The following is a 26,854-nucleotide window of genomic DNA, read 5'->3' on the forward strand; positions in this document are numbered from 1 at the left end:
AACACAAGGCATGGAAACTGTGATGATCTTTTCTCAGTCTCCAGAGACTCTCACACTTGTCTCTGAAGGACAAACATTAAACAATGTTTCTTTTCTGCCTCTTTATATGCTCCCCTCCCTCCTTTCTTAACAACTGAACACCATCAATCTAACCATTTAGTTTAACTTTATTTTTCACTCCATTAGTTTCTAGGACACCGAGCGCATTGTTAAGAAGGTGGTATGTGAAAAAATAAAAAGACAGTTTGACTCCTTTGAGAGATAAAATGTATTTTCACAGTTAACTTGCTTTCATATATTATTTGCCAACAAAGGGATGTGGGATGATTCTAGACCTGCTTTGCACAGGTACCGAGTCCTTAGGATATCAGTGATGATCTTTAGAGGATGCTTATGTCTCTCTGTGGGAGAGAGAGCAGAAAGGAGCGTCCAGCTGAAGACATTCAGTGAAACACCATCGGCTTGATCATTCAACAGAAAATCAGTTTATTTATTATGAACCATTTTTTCCCCGCGGGTGACTCCATGCCTTCTGTAATGACTTTTAAAGCGGAAAATCAGAGACACATCCTGTTCTGACAATAGTAAAGAAAACATCTACTTGTCTTTCTCTCCATCTCTGATGGGTTTACAGTGAAGCAGCTCAGCCAAATGAATGTATAAACATCATTTATTCCACGAGGTGCGCACCCTCCCTGCACCGGCCTCACCATTACATGCTATTATCCACCAGCATGCTCTGGCATTGATAGATGCCTTCTGCTTCATTAGCTGCAGTCTGCTCTGACAATCACTTACACAATATCAAACAGCTTTGGCTAGAAATCTAATGAGCCAAATAGCAGATGGGACGATTTACATCATGTTAAAAATGTCCTACTTTCTGTTCCTCTACGACGTCAGGTGGTTCATTCGGTGGTGGTGCTGATTGTTGATATTTGGGGAAACATGACAAACATCAAAGACAGCTCCAGTAAAATAACAGACCACCTTTTTAGTCGTAAACAGCAGGTAAACTATAACCTGGAATACCACATTAATATTATAGGTAACAGAGTCACAGTTTGCTGTTTTTCTGAAACTGGGAAACAAGCCCCAAAACTTGCTCTGATGCTGCCACAACTTTATTCTGAAGGTATAGAGCGCTGTTTTTAGACGTCTCGTTCAGGAAGTAGCGATAGTTCACCATGATTCCACAGGAGTTTGCCATGCCCCTGGGGCTGGTGTCAGCACGCCAGTTGATCCGCCACATGGTGGCGCCGTTTTGCAGGTGGAAGTTGGCCACAGGATTGAGAGCATAGCCTCGCCGCTTTTCTCCGTAGAGGTACCACGCACAGAGGCGCATGAGGACAGGCTCTAGGGCGTGGGACAGCTTCTCTGAGCGCGTCCACTCACCGGTGGCAAGAAGCTTACGCAAAGAGTCCACAGGTGGAGTCCCTGGGCTAGTGTTGATGGTCTTCTCCACTTCTTTCCACTCCTGCTCGGACAAAAGGTCCGCTGCCCGGCCTTCCTTCCTGTACTGGCTCAGAAGGCCTTGAAGCCAGGATGAGAACCCAGGAATGGGTGATAGACTGGAAAACTGAGCCATATGAGGGAACTCACTCTGAAAATGAAGCAAAAAACAGAATACTTAATTAAACCCTTTAAAAAGTATGAACTTTAAATAACTCAAAATCTATCTTTAAAGATCTTTGTAAAGATTACACATTTTATAAAACTTTTATGGTTAAAAAAAAAAAAAAAAAACTGCTACAGCTACATCTCTGTTTAAGCCTAACTTAGTAGTCGATGTATGTACATGATGTTTCACTTAAATCTGAGAAGGTAGGATAATAATCTTTATTTGTTGTAGTAACATTTGTAGATTGTAATAAAAAAATGTCCTCTCTGTCAGTTCCCTGAAGCCGCCTTTTGCAGCTGCCTGGTAGATCTAAAAGGGATGGAGAAGAGCCGACAGTGAGGAAATCTTAAGAAGCCTTCTGTCTTCGCTGAGTATAAAGGACACCAGTTTTAAAGGAAGAAAAACAAGGAATGGAGATTTAACCTCAGTGTAAATACACAATGATAACGTCCTTGTTTTTGCTCAGGCTGCTCGACCCCTTTAGTTCCACAGGCTGTGACTTCATTACGAATCCTCTCAGCTGCTTCATGAATCTGCCCTGCTGATAGTGATAGATGATCCTCTCTGTCTACTTCTCCCTCTTATTCTCTCCTACCCTTTCATCCCTTGCACTCTCACCTATAATACCTGTTCTCCTCTGTAACTGCAAACCCTCCTGTGTCTCTGTCTCATCTGAAATCAGTCATCCACAGATCTCAGCTCGCTGCCGCCTCGCCTCCACTTTCTTTTAGCAGAAAGAAAAAGCCTCCCTCTTCTTTTCAGACAGATTTGTGTGCTTAGGTGTCCACGTTAATAAGCGAGAGACCAATATGTCAGGCAGAAAGGCAATAGCTGTCTATGAAAGTGGATGTGTGAGACACCCCCTGGTAGGACATTTTATTTTTCTTTTGCTTTCCCTTTTTTTATCCACCTTTCAATTTAAAATTCAAGGCCCCGTGCTGGCTCTCCCCTTTGTGCTTCTTCACACTTGACTGTGTTGTAGCTCTACCTTTTTCACACCAAGCTCTGGGTGATGTTTCAGTTTTAGAAAGCAAAACTCGATGAAAAAGAGTGTAAGAAAAAGTATGAAATCAGCAGGAAAGGTGAAAAAGGAACATGAAGGAAATGATGCAGGAGAGAGGTGTGCCACGGTTCTGCTTGGGGGGTCAAATCTACCAAGACAAGCAAGACATTCCTCCTTCACCTGCAATTGCAAAAGTGACCTTTTCTTTCCCAGTTTATCATCTATCCATCTTTACAGTGAATCCTCTGTGGCAATGCTTCCCAATCACCTTTATGATAGGCTAATCTATGTCAGGAAGCCTGGATCTCTGTAGATCACAGCTTAGCTTCCCGGATAGACCAATGCACTCACAATGCCAGGGTCAGCCACTTTAAAAGCACATTACTTCAACACCAACAGCAACTCAGCCATCAGGTGACAGCACCTAATTTCATTTAAGTATTCTGATGTGGCGATTCCCCGAAATTCTATTTTTACTATACTCAAATTATTTCACCAAATTATGTGAAAACAAATATGACATTTGAGAAAACTGCAGCAGGACCAAAATGGTGAATCTTTTTCACAGAATTTCTCATGTTGCCATGTTTAGTATGTTTGTATTCTTCTGCTTTTAGAAGGCAAGTTGCTACCACCGTAGTTTCAAAGTCTCAGAAAGATAATCATGCTTGGCCATCTTGAGATGAAATTTCTATACTCTTACACACAGCACAGCAAAGCTGAAGGTAAAATACATACACAATACATAGCTGAATCAGGCTCCATTGTGGAACCAACTACCAGTTTTAGTGCTTGAGGCCGACACTCTGTCTACTCTTAAGACTAGGCCTAAAACTTTCCTTTTTGATAAAGGTTATAGTCAGAGTGGCTCGGGTTATACAGAGTTATATCTTTAGTTATGCTGCTATAGGATTAGACTGATGGAGGACATAGAGACCACTTTTCATCATTCTGCTTTATCCTTTTTATATTCTCCCTTTCTGCAGTATTTGTTAGTAAAATCCCTATATTTTTATTAGCTCTGCTTTTTCTTTGGCTGTGACACCATCCTGGAGGGAAATATCGTCTGGTCCGCTGCCATCAACGGCTTCAGTTATAGATGGGTCGAGTAAGGGCTGTTTGTTAGCGTCTAACTTAACAGAAGCAACGCCGTGGCTAAGCTGATCAAATCAAGCCCACTGTAGTATCTCATTACTGTATTAGGGATACATTTTTCTAACAGTTTAACCCTTCTCTGGTGAGTCTTCATCTCTCATTGGTGACATAACAGCTATGCAGGTTCAAATAATAGTTGTGCTAGAAAGAATTTGAATATAATAGAATTTAACTTTATTGTTGTCAAACTGTCACAAGAATAAAGCAACGAAATGAACTCTCTGCATTTAACCCATCTTCTTGGGGAGCAGTGGGCTGCCATTGTGCAGTGCCCGGGGAACAGTTTGGGGTTAAGGGTCTTGCTCAGGGAGCCAGAGTAGCAGTTTGTGGGAGTGTGGCTTGAACTCTGGGATCCAAACTCAATCCCCTAACCCAGGGGTCTGCAACCTGCGGCTCCGGAGCCACATATGGCTCTTTGGACCCTCTCCACCGGCTCTTAATACTGGCTAAAATGTATATAAAGAGCTAAATAATTTACTATAATATATACCGGTATCAATAGCTTTAGCGTTTTTTATAAGATGGAAGAGAATGAGTTTAAAAGAACCAGAAATATATTTTCAGAGACATTTCTCTATGAATTAGCTTGAGAATTATATGTTTTAACATTAAAAATATATGAATTGATTGTTTGAGATGGCAACAACTAATTTCCTATACAAGCTTTTAAAAAAAAGGTTTTCTAGAAAAAGTCATGGTATTATTTGCGGCTCTAAACAACTTTTATTTGGTCGTACTCTGGGCAAAACGGCTCTTTGGATATGAAAGGTTGCAGACCCCTGCCCTAACCAATAGGTCACCACTCTCACTCATGTAAAAGGTCTGATAAGCCCTTCAAACGACTCTTTGTGGGGGCCCTTTTTTACGAGTTATTCCATGTGCTTGAATTGCAACTAGTGCTAAATGTGAACATAGTTTAAAGTAGTGTACAGGGAATGATATGGCGGCATATCAGCCTATGGAAATAATTACGTTCAAGCAATGATTGGTTCATCTGAGATGAGCAAGGGTCTGGAGTGAGAAGATTAAAAAAAACTATTTCCATTCTAGAAGTTAAAGTAGATGGATAGAGGTCCATCTGCTATTCAGCCTTTGGTTCAGTGGGATAGGTAAAAATCACAGATGAGAAAAGAAGAGAAAGCCTGTCATTTTTCTGCCTGGTTCATGTCTGCAGGCTATTTACAATAAATGGTAAACAAAATGTTCTGTCCTTGTAAAATTGCCTCGTGCATGGATCAAAAGATACTGATAAGCTGGTTCTGTCTCCCTTTAGATTAGAACCTTTAAAGTCAGGATGATTAGACTTTCTGACAGAACAGCAGGGAGTCTTCTGTTTCCACAAAAACAACCGTCTGTGCCCTCTTAAAGGTCATCCACCACAACAACCTGCTACAGGCCTCCATCAGCATTTAAAACTATCTCCAGATATTCTAGGCAAGGAAATAATTTCAGGAAACCATCTCTTCATAAACTTGGAGCGTTTCATCCTTTTTTTTTATTATTATTATTATGCTGCTGTATAACCACAACTTCCCCATTGTGGGACAATAAAGGGATTTTCTTTTTTTAAATTTTGTATTCTATTTTGTATTCTATTTATATCACCTGAGCCACTCTAACTATAAGTTAGTAATCAAAATTATACAGGGCCTAGCTGACACATTAAGTCCATCCAAATTTTGGGTTGGACTGTCTGAAACAGAGAATGGATCTGAATCATTCTGTATAGGACTGTACTCTAAAAACATCTCTAATCTCTACCTTCTAAGAAGCATGATTCTGTGAAGAGGGGATTTGCCAGTTGGCAGGGAGCTGAATGGGAAAATGTTCTTATTCTCCATCACAGAGCAGAGCTGAGGAGGTCATCTCAAGTCAAAATCCAGATCTGTGTGTTTGTCAAATGCACTGCCATGAGAGGCTCCTGTAGCACAGCTCTAGCAGGACATTATGCTTTACAACCATCAGAGGTGAACAAATGAGGCATAAGGAACCACATCCTTTGAGTGAAAGGACTGATAACTGTGCTCAAATAAGGGAAGTAATACAATAAAGGGTCATCATAAATAATGTCTCTTAATGAAAGCTGAAAAGGAAACTTAAACACATTAAAAATGGACTTCTACTTTACTACCTCCCACCTCTGCTGATGAGACTGGTTATTATGGAGAGCTATAAGAAACCAGCTCAGCTGCAACCTTCTGACGGTTTCAGATATATTTCAGCTATGCCTCAACTAAATTACTAATTTGCAATGACTTTTATTTGTCACTTTATGTGATTCATTCCTTTTGGCACAATAAGATCAACCCACGAACCCAAACATGTGATTATATCCTAGAATAAACATTAGGAAGTTAGAGTAATCATCCCAAAAGCCCAGGAGAACAACGGGGCGTTGCAATAATTTCATTCTTCTGTCCCTTTCACCAACCTGCAGTTCTCGGACCACCCTCTTGATGAGGAAGTTGCCCAGCTCCACACCCTGAAGGCCAGCCTGGGTTGAGGAGATGGAGTAGAAGATGGCGGAATTGATCTTGTTTATGTCCTCCTCTGCATCAAGTGTTGCAAATTCACGAACAATACTCTGCAACAATAATAACAGACACAGGTGAATCGTTGCTACGCTGCTATGATAATTACTTTATTGATAACTGAATCTTTTAAAGTTTAGCAGAGCTAAAGCTCAGCCAAAGTTTTGAGGATTTCTGGAAATTAAGCCTTTAGGACCTTCTTTGAACCTCTCTAAGTAATCTGTTTAAACCTACATAAATGAGGAAAAAATATTCCATAACTTGGATTTAATCTTTTTAATTTGGCTTTATTTCTACTTTAATTTCTAGCCTAACTTGAAATTTTCAGAAAGGGAAAAAATTTTACTTCAAGACTATTCATTCAGGTCACCCAGTAGTCATTAAGTTAATGATAAACTTTCTCAGCCAAATCAAGGCTAAGACATGTAATCTTGTACAAACAAAAAGTTTCCAACAGCAAAGAGGCTGTTACTGACCATCGGGAGAACTTTTATATTTTAAAAGACTAAAAATAAAGTAGGACCCTTTCAGGGGCAAAATATTTTGGTTTGTGCTGAAGCTGAATTTCTAAATACTTAGAAAGCAGCTTGTTGCTTCATTGGTTTATTAGTGTAAAAAAAACAACAACAAACAAACTAGAATTTCAAATCCTAGACCAAAGGAACATCATTAGCACATCTATTAAAACTATTATAAACCAGTGCTTGGCCAGTATAAAACCGTAAGCAGGACCATAACTTTTTACCACTCAGCATACTAGAACCTCTATACCCACTTCCATAGTTCACAGCTTTTAGGTTATTTGCTGTTTTAAAATATTGTGTTGAATAAAACCCATTGCTTTGACACAAAAATCGTGGCCTACATTTATGTGGTAAATGAGTGAGGGAAAGTGGAGTAAAATTAGTTCAGCTTCAGAAAGACACAAATCAACTTGAGCAGAGTTGAATGTAAACAGCAGCGCTATGAATAACCCTTCTATACACAAAGAAACAGAGTTTGGACTCAGCAAGCCAGAATTAACAGATCTAAAGGAGAAGCCGATGCTGCAAAAATGGCAATGAATGTTTTGGGATAGAAGTTAAGATCAGGGATAGTGCTCGCTAGGGCTGGGCGATAGGAAGATACATATTGTACGAACGATAGAAAAGTGTCTATAGTGCTAATTCTATTCTATCGTTTCTAACAATTTTATCTCGTATTCAAGCAAATATTTCCCATGATAGACTATGACAAACGTATTAGTGTAGCCACGTAGCCTACACTCAGCTTATAAGTGATAAACATGATTTTTTTTCATTCCACCAAGAAGCGCCATCCTGTGGTTTTGCAACATGATGCTTCTTTACAGCTTTTGTCTCACACGCGGGTTTGCGACATGCTTTAGGTTACTTAACTCATGAGAAATGGAGACGCAGAAGGCTGAAGTATTAAACCTGTGGTCGCAACAAACAGAGACAACTACACAAGCAACCCAGGATGAAGCACTTTTACCAAAAAGAGGGGGCACGTCTGTGATTTGGTTACATTTTGGATTTAAGAATTCCGACACGGAGCAGACAACGATCATTTGTAAACTATGCTACAAGACTGTTCCCTCACCCGACGGCAACACAACACACCTCTTCTATCACCTAAAGAAGAACCATGAAAAAGAATACATAAGGATCCAAAAAGTGTGAGGTAAAGCAAGTTGTGAAACAGCAGGAGGAAGTAGCAAAAATAAAACCCAGAGATTTGCTGAAAACGTACTTTATTGGGGCATATTGCAATATAAAATAGTCTATATCGTGATATATGATTTTTTCCATAGCCCAGCGCTAGTGCTCGCCATTTGGGGGTCCTGATCAGATACACTGTGTGCCCACACCTAAAAGTGAATAATATAGGTAATTCCTCTTTATTTCCAAAAGAATTTCTTAATATTATTGTTTTCGAAAACAGCTGCTATAAATAAAAGGAGAAATTCAAATCTTGAAAAAAAAAAACATTAAACTTTGCCTTAACAATGCTGCACATACTTCCACACAAGATAACTGTTTTACCCATCATGGAGGAAAATTTGCAATGACCACAGAATTTAGGAGGGACAAACTGAGCAAACTACAATGAATAAAATGCAACAATGGGGAGTGTGATACAGAACTAGGTTTCATCCTATAAATTGCTGTTAGAATAAAGCCCTACTCACACAGGATAAACATTATCTAGCTGGGAATCTATGTCATAAATACAAAACTGCCCTATGTTTGTTTTTATGTGGTGCATTTGCACAGGAAAACCAAAGCCTGAGGATTTGCTGAAATTTACGCACATCTCCTTGAGATGTTGTAAACGGTTATGTATTGATTTTGCATCCGATATTGCTTCTTTTCTACAGCTTTTTGTGTTTGAAGGCTCAAGTGGGATTATTCATCACGCTTTTCTATGATTTTTTTTTTCACAACAGTAAAAAGAAAATGTCTCTCAGTGTTTTAAAGCTACAGTGTGTAATTTTCAGCGACATCTAACGTCCAGACTGCAGACCGCAGCAACATGAACATTTCCCCCCCACCGCTTCTCCCCCCCAACAGTACGGCGAGCGTTACGGGACAAAATGTCTTCCACGACATCTGCATCACCTACCTTCTCAAGTGATGAGGTTTGTTTACATAGATAATTTTACAGATAGTATTTCATTAATCTGTGTAGGGTATAGATTTCATGTAGACTTAAGATAATAAATATACCCGTTATTTTTTCTACATCGTTGTGACGTTTTGGTGAGCTGCTTTGCATGGTGATATAAACAGACGAAGTAAATGTAGTCATTAGTTTAACAGCGAGATTGTGTTCGCTGGAAGAATATATATTCCCCGTTTACAGAGTCCAAGTCTTGTTTGTGGCACGGGGGTTACAAGGCGAGGAAGAGGGCAGAGAGGCCAGGGTGGGCGTGCAGCCAGGGCCAGGTGAGGGAGAGGTGCCAGCGGGGTGACTAGAGCAGAGGAGGAAAGGCTTGAAGATCTCCAAAGGAGCCGGAGAGAAGTAACCGAGGTATATATCCAGAAAATTATTTTACAGAAAATTACTGAATCATTACCTGTGAAACGTCAGGGACGTTGCTGAATAAGTATACTGGAGAGTAACAGCATCATCACGCAGCATGTTCTTGTAATGGCCGATCTCGCAATCGCTAGTTTGTTGGCTCTGCGCTGCCGTAGCACAAAGATGTCTGCCTCCATGGCTGCGAGACCCGCTCCTATGTAATTATAAATAACGAATTCTAAGGCAACGCAAATATTAAGGTTAAGAGGCTGAGCTCGTAGATGATGATAAATAACATAGTTATGTATAATATATTACATTTCTGACTGTATATCCCTGTAATTATTACACACTGTAGCTTTAAGAAACAGCAGAAGCAGCTAAAGAAGAAAACAAAATAATGTTCAAACTAGAGTGCAGATAAAGTCCAAAATGCACAGAATTATGTGCGTTAATGGCATAAAAAAAAAAAAAAAAGAAGGCCATTGAAAAAAAGATGCATTAATGCACATTAGCACGTTAACATTGACAGCCCTAATTGGAACATTGTTTTTTTTTTTTTTATGTTCCTGTTGCCAAGCTGTTTTTGATTTATTAGCTCATGTCTCTGTTAAAGTAACACCTATAGTGTAGCTTATTCACTACCTAATTACATACTGGGCTCATGGTTGGGAGTGTGGGTGGCGGGGATACCATGGGAGAGATTAAAGAGAGCTCCATATTTTTCCTGAGCAAACAGTTATGCATTATCTCAAATATCTTCTTATTATGATTAAATAATTTTTTGGAAGCCCAGTTTTTTGTGGGTTCTCCCATTGGTACCTGTGGGACCGTGCATAACACGTTTACTGCACTCAGTAGAGTAATATGGAAAGTTACATGTTAAGACCAGACCTAGTAGTGAGAAATAAATATATTTCACAAAACAAACCATTATAGGCTTGCAAAGTCTGAAGATGGATTTAGCCTCTCTTGGCTTTTGAAAATTTTTGATTTGATATATTATTTTTTAATGTTATATCTTTATGTCAACAATATGGGGTTTAAAGTTAATAAAAAAAGGCTTTATGACACTTTAATGCCATGTCCATTTTAAATTGATCCAATCTAGCAAACAATCGAAGCATCCTATTCAAGATGGATTTTCTGTATACTCAGAGGTGCCTGGCATAGAGTTCAACTCAGACATTAATGGCAAATCCAAGTAAGGAGAAAAAAGAAGTACGAACGAGGCCTAAAGAAAGAGCAGAGTAGTGTTGCAGTTCTGTATTTTGGCCAAAGGTGGCAGCATCATTAGAAAGCTGTTTAGTATGTGTTTAGAACAGAAGAGCTAATGATTACTGCATTATCAAATAAACAAATTTAAAAAAAATATTACATTTAACTGAAAATATTGTGCATATAACCACCCCTCCATAAAAAAAACACACAACTTAAATGCAAATAAAAAAATTGGAGTTGCTCCCACAACGATGTGCAGAACAACGCTCTTCCCTTTACATGTAGCTCTTGTTTCTGACCTGGATGTTATTGGAGATGTCCTCAGTGAGGGCCACGTGCAGCACAACCAAAGGCTCTCCTGGCATGGCGGCGTGGGTGAAGGCGTAACACCGTCTGTATGGGCCCACTCTGCGCTTAAGGTCCGTCCAATTCCTTACAGGATGCACCGCCTCATACCTGATAGAAAAGCTCAGTCAGATCTTACCATTTCAAATTTTGGCTTTAAAAACCCTGGATCAAAAATACTGTAAGCTGTCTGATGATGAGCGTTAAAATCAACCCTTATCAGAAGCATCAACTCGCCAACATCAATGGTGACTAATTCTCATGTCTGTTGCTTCTGTCCGAATATTGCTTGCACAGGTCATGTTAGCTGAGTGAGATTGATGCAATGTACAGGCCTCCATTCATTTACTGCACTGCTGCATGGTTTTAACCTTATATTTCAAAAGGGACTCCTCAGACACTTCAGGCAATGGTGATACACGGAGCAAAAAGCATCTCATGCAACAACACAAGGGGTCGGCTCAAACTGACACAGTTCTGGGCTTGCAATTAGACCCCTGTCTAAAAAAATAACTGGGTAAAATTTCATGCTTGTATACTTCCACAGCTCGGTGCTGTGGCTCAGCTGGTAGAGCTGCTTGTTGGCTAATTGCAGAGTTAGTGGTTGGCTGACAAAAATGGAAAAAGAGAATATATATTTTTTTTAATCAGCCATTTAATAACTTTTCTTGGAGCAGTTACTCTAAATCTGCTCAGTGTTCAGGTGCAGGGTAGGGCCTTCATTAACTCGTCATCAATCAGGAACAGGTCTGCAGTTGATCCTGACAGTGGGGGCTTTTATTTTAATGGGTGTCCTCCACTGAATTACTGAAAACAATTCAGAACTCTCTCATCTTAATTACTATCCTATAAGCAAACTTAATAACCACAATCTAGTTTTCCTTAAACTTAATCTGCTGTAAATCTGGTTATATGACCTCAATAAGCAACATCTAAAAGCAAATGATCACTGGTTGCTGCATTGGCCTGATGATGACCCTTAAAAGAGAAAAAGAAAAAACTGAAAAAAGGATGGGGGCTGTTTTTCAGTCCTACGGTGTATAGTGGATGAACTAATACAGAAAGAGGATCATCTCAACCAAACTCTGTTACAGTCCTGACTCAAGGGTGAGAGTTGTCGTTTGTGCGACCAGCTAGCCACAAGATTTTAAAGAGAGATTTTAAATTAAGCCTTTATTTATTTGCATAATTGCTAAACCCAGTTTAGACCCAGGCTTTACGTCTGATGCTGTAGCACGCCTTTGTTATTCTATAAAGATTTTACTTTGACTTAAATAAAAGGCCAGAAAAACTGCCTGTGCCCCCCTGAAGGTTTGTCTCTTGAGCAAAGATATGCTTCAATCAGCTCGTTTTAATGACGTTAATTGGTGCTTGTAGTGCATATATAATAAATAAGTCTTAAAACATTTGTGCTTAAATAGGAGATCAAAGATTTTAAACCCTGTTGCAAATCTTATTTGCACTTTTTAATATATAATAAAACATGTGTAATCTGTTTAAGACAGATTTGTCACAGAATTTTAAAAAGAAGCAGTAGGTCTGTTGCTGTTTGCTGCAGAAATGAACACATTTCTGGGTTGAACTTTAAAAAGACAATGTTTGATTTTCATTAAAGTTTCATGACATTATTTCCTGGTTTATTCACCAGAACCTTATGCATAGAAAAGTTCTGGACAATAATTGTGTCTTTCATCAGGACTCGGATTAAAAAAAAAAACAAAACAAAAAAAAAACACATGGGTAATATGGATCCTCCTTCTTCTACTGCCATTACAGATCTAAGACCTAAATTATGTAGAAATCAGGCTGAGCTGCCAAGAATAGAGCAGCCAAAAGGAACCAGGACTCTGGACCAGGTAGCGAAGTGATCCCTCTCTGGCTGTGATCCATTAAGTGGTGTCCGACTGGGAAAGAGAACTTGTACAACGCTTCTGGTGCTGCTGAATTTGTAAACAAAAACGTCTGCTAACCTGATTTGCTTTCCTAATACTTTAATTTTTTTTTTTTTCAAAATTATTATATTTTACTGTGGGAGATTATAATACGGCTAAAGACAGATTCATTTATTTGACCGTTTTTTGAGACTTTCCCAGGTTGAGTGCATGCAACTGCACAAACAGAAGAACCGATGATCATATGGAAAACATGAAGGGTTCCTACTGGCTGATCTTCTGCAGGATCTCACAGGGGGACTGCCAGGTGATTCTTTCAAGTCGGAGCAGACCTACAGAAAACCACTCGGACAGCAGGCTCTTCAGGGTACTGTTCAGTTCCTGCAGGAAGAGAAAACAACAACATCCTTGTTGAGCTGATATTTAAAACTGTTCCTCTGAACAAGAGCAGCTGTCATTCAAAGAATTCAACAGAAAATTAAATGATGGTGAAGAACATGAAAACAGAGGCCCTTATATGCAACACTGCATCTCTGAAGGGAGAAATGCTTCCTGTTCTACCTTTTAAAGAAGCCTGAAATCATTCCTGCAGCTTCAGACATTTTACACGTGTTCTTATATTGCAAGAGCTCCAACTTAGAAAAACCATAATATTGCTCTGATTCGCTTATAGCTGGCAGCAGGAAATGAAGTACTCCCGACTCCTATAGCACACATCGTGCCGGCCGCACAGTCCCCTGGCTGTCTGCACGCCGTTTGTTTACACGTTATGAATAGCGATTTACTGGAGCTTGCTATGGACATAGAAGGGGCATTTCAATAAACACCTTGCCATTTCAAAGCACGCTTGTCCTCCAGCAAAGGTCAGACTTCATTTAAAGCAAATCTCAAACCCACAAAAAAGCATATGCAGCCTTATGGCACAGCGCGTACATGTGGCCCAGACGGACTGCTCCATAAAAAAGGCATCCCTTCAGGTTTCCTTTAATAGTGGCTTGTCAATCACAACAGCTAATACCAAACAAACAATGGCTGGGCTTTAAAAGCTGCCTTCAAATCCAAATCTGACTAAATTGGATATTCCTCTCCACATGCAGGCATAAATACATCAGGGCCTTCATCACTCGCCTCCACGGCACAGAGATTAAGGAAATAACTTTCTGTTAAGCAAAACTTTCATTCCTACTTGTGTGATGCACGGTGTGTGTGTGTGTTTCTAAAGTTGCCGGAGGTGGAGTAATGTATTTTGCTCTATAATCCAGGCTAACAATTTCTGCTGGGAACGCAGCAGCTCTATAGTAGTAGAGCCGCCGCCGCCTTGGGAAACAAACCTTTAACCACACAAAAGGGAGGTCAAGCTGAGATATGTATTTCATTGACCCTGCAGAAGATGGAGTCTTTAGAAATGGAGGGATCAAAGCCTTGGGCTGGAAAGAGACCGGGCAGCAAAGGAAAGGACTAAAGAAGAAAATCCCTCATTCTGTATGAGGGAAAATGAGGCAGCAGGTTTTCCTGTTGGATCTCTTTTTGGACAATAATGACCCTGACGCTGGGTGCTGATCCCAACTCTAAAACAAGGACCTCCTCTGCCTTATTCTGCAGGAATATGAAGAATAGCGGTAATTAGGAAAGGAAAGGTCTGTATGAGACCATTAATAAAAACTTGGACCTCCGTTAAAGAAGGATAAGTTTATAAATCCTTCACTAATAACTGTAATGTAATTGGAATTCTCAATTTCAAACAATTCCTGGAAGTTTTAGGACAATTAAATGAACATTATGGTAGTTTGATTATTTTAATCTGATGCATTTGTCAGTTTTACAGCATTCTGTAGCCCATTAACAGGTTTGTGTTAGTTTCCAATGTATTTTACAGAGAGATTAGGAAAGTTATCAGAAAGTGTAATGAAATTAAATTTAAAAATGTTTTATTTAGGTTGATTTTTTTTTTTTTTTTAGAAATTAGTGGACCTCCCCTTTAGTGCTGCTGAGGAGCAGAGCTGCTGGCTTCACCCTCTTCCTCAGGCTGACAGAGATTTTACGGTTAGATTAAGGGGGCCATTACTTTCTCGCAGGTCCTAGCTGGTTTGGATATATTCTCCATCATTAAAGTAAATCATCATTTAAAAAAAAAAACAAAAAAAAAAAAAAAACTTTAATTTTAAATCTGTTTATCTTTGTTGCGTTTTCTTGTTCAGTACTCATGTTTGACAATAAACCACACTTCTTTTGTTGGATAACTGTGTTCACTTTATTGCTAACGTTCCAGTTATCAAAGTCTTCACTTCTTCTATTTTATTAGAACAATGCAGCCTACACACGAACTTGGTCTCACTGCCCCCAGTGGACAACAGCAGTACAACATGCACATACAGAAAGTGACAGGATGCAGAACTTACAACTATACCTTTCAATGTAAATTAGAATGTATGAACACATAACATAAAATAACTCAAAGACAAGTTAAGATGAGAACATATTCTAACACCCTCCCTTGTTCTCATCTTCTTTACCTTCAAATACTTAATGTCCAAAAAAAACATCCTTTGAATTTCAGGAATTTTGCTTTTGGTGCGGGTTTGGTTAAGATATCAGCAACCATATTTTCAGATGGGCAGTACACCACATTTATTTTCCCTTCTCTCAATGCATCACGTATAAAATGATACTTCACATCAATGTGTTTGGATCTCTGTCTGTTCACAGGGTTCTTACACAATGCAATGGCCCCTTGGTTATCACCATGAAGCGTTGTACAGCTGTACTTTTTGCTATCCATACCATTTAAGAGTTGACTTAAATGTAGACTTTCTTGTGTAGCAGCTGTTAACCCAATGTATTCAGCCTCACAAGTGGAAAGAGCCACAGTTGGTTGTTTCTTGGATTTCCAGGAAATGACTGGACCTTGTGACGTTAAACTAAAACAATAACCTGTGGTGCTGTGTCTGTCCTCTACTGAGGATGCCCAGTCAGAGTCACTGTAGGCTATGAGGTTCAAGTCTTCATTGCTTTTCTTGAAACTAAGTTCATACTCACAAGTACCTTTCAGATATCTCAAAACATGTTTAGCATTCACTAAATCCTCTGTCATAGGTTTAGCTAAAGTCTGGGAAAGTTTGCTCACTATCCAACTGATGTCTGGTCTGGTGCAGGTCATGGCATAAATCAGACTACCTACTATCTCACGATAGTCTGTAGGATTCATTATTTTTGTTTCATCGCACTCACGATTTTCTTTGTGATCAAGTTTTAGTTCGCATGGGGTGGATCTTGGTTTGCAGTCCAACATTCCATATTTTTCCAACATTTTTAGGATGTACTTCTTTTGGCTCATTTTTATTTCATCTTCTTTTTGTTCAAAATGTATGCCTAAAAAATGCGATATTTTGCCTAAGTCCTTCATGTTGAACTTTGATTTCATTGTTTCTTTGAAACTGTCCAAAACATCAATGCTGTTGGCAGCAATGATCAAGTCATCCACCCAAATGAGCACAATAACCGTGTCATTTTCTGTTTGTTTTCTATACACACAATGATCAACTAGGTTCCTTTCAAAGTTGTTTTGTTCAAGATGATCATTCAGGAGTTTGTACCAGTTTCTTCCAGATTGTTTTAATCCATACAGAGATTTCTTTAATTTATACACACATTTCTGTCCTGTTTTTGTTTGTTTTTCAAACCCCTCGGGCTGTTCCAAGTAAATTTCTTCGTCAATTGGGGCATGCAAATAAGCTGTTTTGACATCCATCTGATGTACTTTAAGGTTGTTCTGAACTGCTATCTGCATTAATGCTCGCACTGATGTTATGTTAGCTGTTGGAGCAAAGGTTTCATGATAGTCTATACCTTCTGTTTGGCTGTAGCCTTTTGCTACATACCTAGCTTTGAAAATCTCTTTTCCTTCCTTTTCTTTGAGTGTATATACCCACTTCCCTCCAACTGTGTTCCTACCCTCTGGTAGAACGCTCAGTTCAAATGCTTCGTTTTCTTTAAGAGAGTCAATTTCGTCTCTCATTGCCTGTCTCCATCTGTCTGCCTGTGGTGACTTCTGAGCTTCACTGAATGTTTGAGGGATACCAAGCACAGCCCTGTAACAATGATCAACAGTTATTTGTGTTGCATCTTTAGTCTTAGGATCTAATTGGTAATCTTCAAGGTATTTTGGGGGTCTTTTCTCTCTTTTTGGATAACGATCTCTTTGCTTTGTTTGAGTTTGATCATCATCAATTTCACTGCCAGTGAGATCATCTGGAAATTCTGCATTTTGAGTTCCTTGAAGAGTGAGTTCCTCTTTGTCACTTGGGGTGACATTTTGGGTAACATCCTGGGTTAAGGGTGTTACATCATGTCTGTATGCCTGCATCGGGTATCTATGATCTTGGATCCCTTCATCCCAAATATCTGTCTGTATCTGTTGGTCAACACCACTTTCTTTGATGAACCTTACTAGTCTGTGTCTGGAAACTTTTCTCGCCTGTGGGTGGTACACCAAATAAGCTGGGCTGTTCTTGCTGTACCCTAAAAACAGTCCCTTTTCCCCTCTTGAGTCTAATTTCTTGTGGTGGTTGTTGTATGAGTAACACTCTGATCCAAATACCCACATGTTTGAAAGATTGGGCTTTCTTCCTGTCATCAAGAAATATGGGGTGTTTTTGGTTCTGTTACTATAACATCTGTTGCGAATGTGGGCAGCACACTGAATAGCATATGGCCACAGTTCTTTAGGTAAGCCCTTTTCTGATAACATACACCTTCCCATTTCAAAGAGCGTTCTCCACTGTCTCTCTGCTTTTCCGTTTTGGTGTGGTGAATATGGTGACGACGTTTCATGTCTAATGCCTTTATCTCTGAGTAGTGTTTGAAAATCATTACATGTGTACTCGGTACCATTGTCTGACCTAAGACATTTAACATTACCATAGGGTGCACAGTCTGCCAGAAACTGCTTTGTTGCCTTAGTCACATCACTTTTGTTTTTCAGAAAATAGACTGCAATAGATCCTGAGAAGTCATCAGTAAAGGAAATCGCATATCTGTGTCCTTCTAAGCCTGTAGGGTCAATGGGTCCTGATAGATCAGTATGAACCAACTCTAGTGGCTTGCTCGTTTTAACATCTGACTCTTTGTTTCTGCTGTTGATAAATTTCCCTACTGTACAGATGTTACACTCCATTTTACTGTTGTCAGTGACTTTCATTCCCTCCACCACATTTTGTAATTTCATAACATCAGCCATGTTACAATGTCCTAATATTTCATGCCATGTTTTCAGATCACAAGCTAGCTTCACTTTATCTCTGCTCATCATGTCATTTAAGTTTTCCTCAATGCATCCTTCATTATTGCTTTTCATTCTGAGGTAATACAGTTTCTCATGTGCCTCAATAGGGAACACAGTACCATCTTTACTCAGCAGTTCATTCTGCCCATCTGTGAATTTTACACTGGCTCCATTAGCTGTAGCTGATATCACAGAAAATATGCTCTGTGGGTAGGATGGGATGAATAAAGCATTTTTCAGAGCAACTTTAACATACCTCCCCTTTGAGTTCAACAGTTCAATCTGTGCATCACCACGCTTCAGTGCAACATTGTTCATCTTCTTTCCATCTGCCAGTTCCATGTAGTGTCTACTTGGGTCAAAAGTCTTATCAATTCTTGTGAACAGCTCTTCATCAGTGATAATGTGTGATGTGGCTCCACAGTCCACCATTATTCCATTAAGCCTGATGTTGTCAGACGGAAGATTCTGGCTGACTTTGAATACCATGGTCTGGTCCTCCTCATGATTGTCCTGCATGTCTGAAGTCTGCTTGGCATCATCTTTCCGTTTCGATCTTCTTCTGCATGTCTCGTCACTGTGGGTTGTACTTCTGTGGTAGCTGCACCATTTTGGCGCGGTCTTTTGGTGGCAGTCTCTCGCCATGTGCCCGCGCTGTCCACAGTTGTAGCAGTTTATTGTTGTCATGTCCACTTTCATTACATTATCTGACTTCGGTTTGCTTTCAAACTTTTCTGTCTCTTCATAGCTTCGAAGTCTGCTCTTAAACTGAGTGAACGTCAAATCTTCACTGCTCTGTGTTGTGTGAATAGCAAAAGGTTTGTATGATTCTGGGAGTCCCTTCAGAATCATTGCTATTATTAGTCCGTCACTAATAACCTCTTTTGCATTTCTCAGAGACGTTATCGCTTTTTCAGCACGTAAAACATAATCTGTCACTGTTTCGCCGGGTTCCTTTAGTAGGGACGTGAGCTCCGTGTAAAGGGCGATGATCCTGGGCTTACCCTGGCTGGCGTAATGCCCGCGTAGTATCTGCAGAGCTTTCTTCCCATTGTCGGCGGCATCTCTCATCACCAACGACAGGCTCTTATCATCGAGGACCTGGATTAGTTCCGCGTAACATTCCGCGTTTTTCTCTTCGTCTGGCTCCGCCGTAGATAGGATGGTGTCTTTTAGGCCTAGCGTTCTTAAGTAAGCGAGGAACTTTACCTCCCAAAGTTCGTAGTTGTTTTCGTCTCCGTTGAAAACTAGTCTGTCCCATCGTCCTCCCGTGCGGTGCCTGGGCCCATAACCTGTTGCGTTTTCTTGTTCAGTACTCATGTTTGACAATAAACCACACTTCTTTTGTTGGATAACTGTGTTCACTTTATTGCTAACGTTCCAGTTATCAAAGTCTTCACTTCTTCTATTTTATTAGAACAATGCAGCCTACACACGAACTTGGTCTCACTGCCCCCAGTGGACAACAGCAGTACAACATGCACATAAACAGAAAGTGACAGGATGCAGAACTTACAACTATACCTTTCAATGTAAATTAGAATGCATGAACACATAACATAAAATAACTCAAAGACAAGTTAAGATGAGAACATATTCTAACAATCTTGAATTTTAACTTTAACATTTAGATTGGATGGCAAAGCAAAAACAAAAAAAGAAAAAGAACATTCTGTCCTTTAAACCTTTATAACCACTGTCTAAACAAGTGATCACTGAGACCAGGACCTTTACCCCAGTGGGCAGCGTGCTCCTTGTCAGCTGGGCTGGCAGCATGTGGAAAAAATAGACCCGCACAGAGGGTTTATGTAACTCCGAAGAGCCAACTAGAAGGGACATCTACTAACATCTTTCATCCTCCCGGTGTGTTAAACTGAATTAGAGGCCCGGAGGCAGACAGGAATAGAAGGAACATCAAAAATAAATCACCTGATCAAGGTTACTAATCTACCGCAAAATTAAAAACTATTTTTTTTTTTGTAAGAACCAAAGATAGTAGTACACGCAGAGCTATATAATCCAGCCTTCCTTCCTTTGATGGCATTTTAGCTCCACTCTGATAATCATCTCGCTCTGATTTCTCAGCTTATTTTCCAGTCTGTAAACACGTATCATTTTAGTTTTAAAAGCTTATATAACCAAAATGACCTTTCCTTGTTTTTAGCTCAATCAATCCTGGAAATAACAGCAAGCAATGACTGAAAAGCTCCACCAGGACCAAGGTGGTGGCATAGGTGTCGTGTAGGTAGCCAGGACCTTTACTGGTTATACAAGCTCTGTGTGAGCCTGGATGTATCCGAACACCTCACAGCAGGGAAATAATAGACACAGAGCTGAGGGGGACCGGTTATAGCACAGAGGTAAAGTCCTTCACATTTCCCCAGCTGTTTATCATAGAAAAAGGTTTTAATCAAAAGAATGACAAACATGTTTCACTCCATCATCCATCAAAGCTAAAGCCAAAACATTTTAATGCTAATGGACAAAGAGGAGCTCCAGAGGAATTCAAGCAGCAGTATCTCATTTTCACCATGTCTGCTTTGGATTTAAATGTTTACAATTAGGATGAGATATATGATAGTCAGGATTGTGGCTCTAGCAGGTGCAGAGTTTGCTGTAAATCATAGAACCGAATGTTTTTCTTTACAGCCAACAGGTCACAGATGTTATAAAATCAGTTACTTGAGGCCAAAAGACCACTAACAGAAAAATCTCGAACCCCACAAGACACCCACAAATAAAAAAAACAAAACAAATTAGAATCAAAACAAAAAATTAATCTGTGTATATTTTTGAATAAACCTCATTCTTCCTATTTTTTAGTTATCTGCCAGATTATCATATGTTAATCATGTTTATATATTCTTTATCTACATTTTTTAATGAATCTGACTTTAATATCATTATCATCTTCTTACCTTTTTTTTTTTAGCAAATCTAACATCACAACATAAATGAAATATGAATCAGTTCAACTTGAACTTAATTTCCTTATAAGGTTAATTTTAAGTGTGTAATAATTAATATTCTAAACTGTTTATATCTGTCTTTTTTGTCTCTTCATTCCTGATTCTATTTGATACCACATTTGATCATAATTTTAAAATCCCTTCATTATCTTGATTGTTTTTTTTAAGTATTAGTAAAATCATATGAAATAGATAAAACAATAAAAAGTTTAGATGAAACAAAAAGCATGATTAGAATCAGCTGCAAATTTATTTTTTCTGTTTAGTCGGTCCATCCTTTTGATGATCCTAAAATTGTAAACATGAAATGCAAAAAGAAGAAATAATGAAATAAAAAAGAAGAAGTACTTCCTCCCAGCCCTGTACACAGGCAATATTTTAGCAAGAGTAATTCTGTCAAATAGTGCAGGCATGGACTAATAAGCAGACGGTATAAATAAAAGTTTATTTATATTTCTAAGATCTAATTGCATACGTTAAGCACTAGCAAGCCTACCTATAAGCTTTATGGAGTGGATAAATGCTGCTTCACTCTCTGTGCAGAATCAGACTGTAATTATAGTGAACTGAACAATCCAGTGTATGAGAGCAGGTTTTCTGCTCTAGAGTAAAGAAAATGGAGTATTGAGAGAGAAAAAACCCACTAGAGTCAAGTCCCTGACTGTGAGAGAAATGTGGTATTTGTTCTTTCCACTACTTTTTCTTTGAATCCACTCTGCCTTCAAAGGATTCATTCAAAATACTCATTACATGCCTGATTTATATTCAGCTCTTTCAATTTGTACAAGCAGCAAAGTAACACTTTCCTTCTCTTGTGCTCAATCAAACATTGTTAAAGGATCTTTTGCCCTTGTGATACCCTGGAACAAAGTAAGGAGGCATATATATATATATATATATATATATATATATATATATATATATATATATATATATATATATATATATATATATATATATATATCACAGATGTTTCTGTACACTATACCAGCCATTTGGTTATTACATTCCATGTATTCCTTTTGTGACAGTATCTTACACCCTGCTGTGAGATGCTGGATTGTTTCTGGGACCTCTTAGCATAGCCTGCACCTGGGATTTTGTCTGCCGTGTTAGACTCTGCCTCGATTGCTCTGGTTCTCAAGGTTTTCTCCTGAGCTACCATGATCAGTGCTTTTGGTTCTGTCCTTCCACCTTCCATGACATTCCCTGAGTGCCTCATCCCTTGGAGCTATCTTCCTGATGTATTCTAGGAGCTAGGATGTATCATCTTCAGTGGTGGCTCTAATGCTCAGCAGGCCTCTTCCTCCTCCTTTTGCTCCTAGTGCAAAGTCGGTGGATACTGGATTTGGGGTGGAGTCCACCATGCACTGTGAGTAGCTTTCGTGTTTTAACATCAGCGGCCTGATTTTTTCCACCTCAGGCCAACTTATCACCCCAGCAAGATATCTGAATACTGGCCAGGTATATATTTTGATTGCCTGGATCTTCAAACCCTCCCCCCAAAAAGTTGACAGGATTCAGGATCGATTGGAAAGATATCAAAATATCTTGTATTGGGAGCAGCCTTAAACAACCTGTATCAGTTGATCTCTAATTGAAACCATATCAGCACTGATACATCAAATGAAATGCTTATTCCTTTAGCAAGTTCATTCACTGTCACAGAGAAAGTTATTGGGCCCTCTTGGTCCATTATATCCAGTGGTGTCAAAAGTACACACTTTTGTTACTTAAGTAGAAGTATAGATAATGCAGTTTAAAAACACTCTGGTAAAAGTTGAAGTATCAACTTGACCTCTTTACTCAAGTAAAAGTGAAAAAGTATGTGCTCCAAAAACTACTTAAAGTATAAAAGTATAAAGTAACCTTTAAGAAAAAGGCCAGATGCCACTATATGAATTAAAAGCTCAATTTCTCGTCTATTTCAAAAAATTATTTGAGATAGGGCCAAGGATGAGGGAGGTCTTGTTGGTCTCCGTCTCCCGATACGCTCTCGCCTGTGTCCGACCTTTCAGACATTAAGACATGTTTTTCTGAATCCGACATTTTAGCATGGCATAGATAATTCATGTTTACAGTTTGAAGAACACCTGCTTGCTTCTGATGATTTCCTTTAACTAACCAATGAGTGTTTGCGTTATACGACTCATCCGATTACACTAGTTTTCACTAGATGTGGATGGCACCAATGATCTGCATTGGATGGCGCACATGACGTGAAATATATATTTAGAAACATTAAACCACGGGTAACTAATAAAAAATCAGTGGGGTCCGAATAAAGAAAATCAACCAGTAAATGTCAGGAGACATTTTTAATGATCTGTTACTTTAAACAGAATTTAACACTGCAATAAAATGACATATTTATGCATTCATGTTACACTGAATAAAAAAAAAAGATGAAAAAATAAAAATAGAAATGGCCAAATATTGCATCCTGTTCTATCTGAGAGGAGTTGACACTTGTATGACTGTATTCCTGTATATCCATCACTAGTTAAAAGAGAAGATTCAGGAAATGCAAATCCTGCCTGTAAAACAATGACAGCGCAATTGTCGCTGTACGATCCGAAGCCTCATTTGGAGCTTTTAAACAGGCTTTTGAAAAACTTTAATAATTTGCTGCTGTAATATTATAGATTTTTTAGAATAAAAAGCTAGCAGATGTGAATAATCAAAAAATAACAGAAACACAATTATAGAGCATTCAGTATTGTAAGAAAGCCCAAACTGTTTCTGAATAAATACATTATTGTATGAGTTACGTTCCGTTTTTGTCTCTTTCCTTGTAAGTATGAAATGTCCCACGCTCCTGAATGCACCAGAGCTGTCTGACGCTCGCGAATGCATCACACTGGTCTGTGTAGATGCGTGTTTGATTTTCAGCTGAAGACAAAGCTTTGCAGTTTTAAAACCCACGTCGGCTAATCACTGTTTATTGTTGTGTGTGAATAACAAGAGACTACAACAAATACATCAGCTTTACCTCGGACAAAATCTTTGGATTTAATGTTGTTCATAACACCCTAGTCAAATAATCCGTGACCTGTGCTTTAAACCGAAGCCAAGAGTAACGAGTAACGTTTGTTTTAAAAATGTAAGGAATAGAAAGTAAAGATACTTGTGTGAAAATGTAATGAGTAGAAGTCAAAAGTAGGAGGAAAAATAAGTAATGGAGTAAAGTATAGATACCTAAAATGTGTACTTAAGTACAGTAACGAAGTATTTGTACTTCGTTACTTGACACCTGTGATTATATCTGACAGCACATGGCGCACATGTTTGTCTAACTTTGCTGATGGTTCAAAAGTTCTTTACAGACTCAAAAAGAAAGAAGTAAGCAGTATTGGGAAAAAAGCTTGGGTTTATGCAGTATTATCTGAACTTGTTTTTTTTTTATATGTGTGTTTTTTTACAGTCATGGTATGTAACTTAGTGGTGATATCAAAGTCACCATGTAAAGCCATAAGAGAATCTTTGTCAAGACTGTAAAGTAAAGCTGATCATAACAGAAGCCCTCGACCCAATTTGACTGACCTTAAACCTTTGTTTGGAGCAATACACAAATCTTTGAGATATGCAACACATGTCATAACAGCAAAAGATAGTTATACCAATATAAAACCTGGAGAGGGTGAAAGTATATGCATGCCACACTTTTCAGATGTCCCTTTAATCTTGATAATATTTCTTCTCTTTCATATTTGTCTTTTAATTTATGTTGGTCTGTCTCTTAAAATGCACTGAAATGTTTGAATGTAGTATAAAGCACAAATATATAACATAAGTTTTCTAAGAAATTATAATTGGGGCAAAGGTCCCATCAGGCATCTCAGCCAACCTGTGATGAAATCTGAACCACGTGACCAGTGACCACACATACAGTTAGAAATGCATCATCACATGCAAGGTTTCTGGTTCTTTGCTAATTGCAGCAACACGTACGACACAGTTTGAGTCATCCGAGCACCCGTAGCTAAAGTAAACAAACACATTACCCTGATGTGTGGACTTTCGCTTGCTTTAGATGTGAGGATTTCCAGCAGATCAGCACGGAGATCCACCAGGAACTTCACTCCACCTTCAACCCGGCTTACATGGCTGAACAGCTGCTTGTACCGCGGCGTCAAGCTGTACCGGAGTCTGTCCTCAGCTTGCAGAATGGTCGCCTGGTCCCGCCGCTGAGTGTCCAGTAACTTCACAGCAAGTTCTGAAACCAGTTTATGATCCACTCCGCACTCCTCTGACAGCTTGGACAGAAAATCCACCTTGTCTTCCTTTTCGAGACCTCTATAGAAGTTCATGAACTCTAAACTAGTCGATTCGGGCGGAGGTGGGAATTTGTCTCTCGTTTCATATGAAGGTAAAGGTACAATGACCCTCGCCAATATCTCCTCCATAACCGAGACACTGCTTCGAGTGGGAGCAGAGTACCAGCGCCAGCTGCCGACGCCTGAGGCTATTGGAAGCCCTTTAAACACGGCTCGGTGTCGCCAGCACCTCACACTAATTCGGACAGCCCAAGTAACAGGGTTGGATATCATTGCAGAGACAATCCCGACACAGGCAACGAATGCCAGAAAGGATCATTTCCGGGTTTCTTAAAGTGACAGTACACATTTACGGAAGAGGATTAGGGCCACTAAAAAATATAAAAAAGATTACTGATTTTTAAATATTATTTCAGTTTAATATGGGAATAAAGTTATGTTGTAGAATACTGTTTTTCTCAGAATTCTGACTTTTTTTTCCTGAATTATGACGGCTAACAAACATGTTATCATCAAGTCATAGCCATGTCTGTTTTAGAGACTACCACTCTTGTTTTAATCACCTTTTGCTCCTCCATTAATGAGATAGCATCACCGGGGACCCCTCAGGCACGTAAAAAGTTGCCTAATTTTGTAATTTTTTCCCCAAACAACTCACATCTTTGTCAGCGAAGCTGAGTGCTCTTCCTTCATTGTGCCCATCTACATTAAGATCCAAAATTCTGAGAAAAAAGTCAGAAATTCGAGAAATAAGTCAGAATTCTGAGATTAAAGTCAGAATTCTGAAAAAAAAAAGTCAGAATTCTGAGATTAAAATCCGAATTCTGACTTCTTCTCATATGTTCATATTATACTGAAATAAAATGTAAAATTTAGCAACCTTGTTTTGTTTTTTCAGTGGCCCTAATCCTCTTCCGTACACATTATTCTTAAAAGTCCTAAGAAAATTTTGTAGCTGGCAAAGAATATTCTGTCTAATAAAAATATTTGAAAGAACCAGGCTGTTTTTTTCTTTTTGTTTTTTTTCTTTACTTTCTTTGTTATTTTTTGCCCAATCAGTGAATTTTGCAACTAATCAATCTGCTTTATCACTCTTGGAAGAATCACTATAAAAAAATATATTAAAACACAATAAAGAGTATTAGTGATAACAACACAAACACTCTGATCATGTTCAGTAGAAAAAACATGCTGTTATATTATTTATTTGTAAAATGTATAATGATGTGTATAAAATTGCATTGGTCAAAGCACAGATAGTATTTGTTGTATTTTTCTTTTGTGCGTATTTTCAGTGTCAGCCCTTTCCAAAAGATAGTCCTTATTCTCCAACAACCTGCAGCTGCTGGTTGTTCTGCAAATCAGCAATGTATTTCTCCACATTGACGTCTGTGATGCACAACAACTAATAAATTAATCAGAAAATTTCTAATATTAAAAATGCCTTTGGATATGTTTATGACATAAACAATTGTATGTTGGCAACCCAATATAGCTGAATATATATATAAAAAAAAACAAGAACAAAAAACAAA

At 38.8% G+C, this 26,854-nt stretch overlaps 1 protein-coding gene across 1 annotated transcript; it reads right to left on the reverse strand.

Moving 5' to 3' along the window:
• Positions 1-250: 250 nt before the first annotated feature.
• mlycd (malonyl-CoA decarboxylase) lies at positions 251-25,608 on the reverse strand. The gene is made up of 5 exons (XM_038293966.1): positions 25,047-25,608; positions 13,061-13,173; positions 10,855-11,011; positions 6,211-6,363; positions 251-1,603 (listed from the first exon to the last, which is right to left on the reverse strand). The coding sequence occupies exons 1-5, from the start codon at positions 25,590-25,592 to the stop codon at positions 1,058-1,060; spliced, it is 1,515 nt and encodes a 504-aa protein (XP_038149894.1). The 5' UTR covers positions 25,593-25,608; the 3' UTR covers positions 251-1,057.
• Positions 25,609-26,854: the final 1,246 nt, after the last annotated feature.

The sequence above is a fragment of the Cyprinodon tularosa genome, unplaced genomic scaffold, assembly GCF_016077235.1.
Source record: "Cyprinodon tularosa strain WSP-4 unplaced genomic scaffold, ASM1607723v1 ctg332, whole genome shotgun sequence".
Lineage (NCBI taxonomy): Eukaryota > Metazoa > Chordata > Actinopteri > Cyprinodontiformes > Cyprinodontidae > Cyprinodon > Cyprinodon tularosa.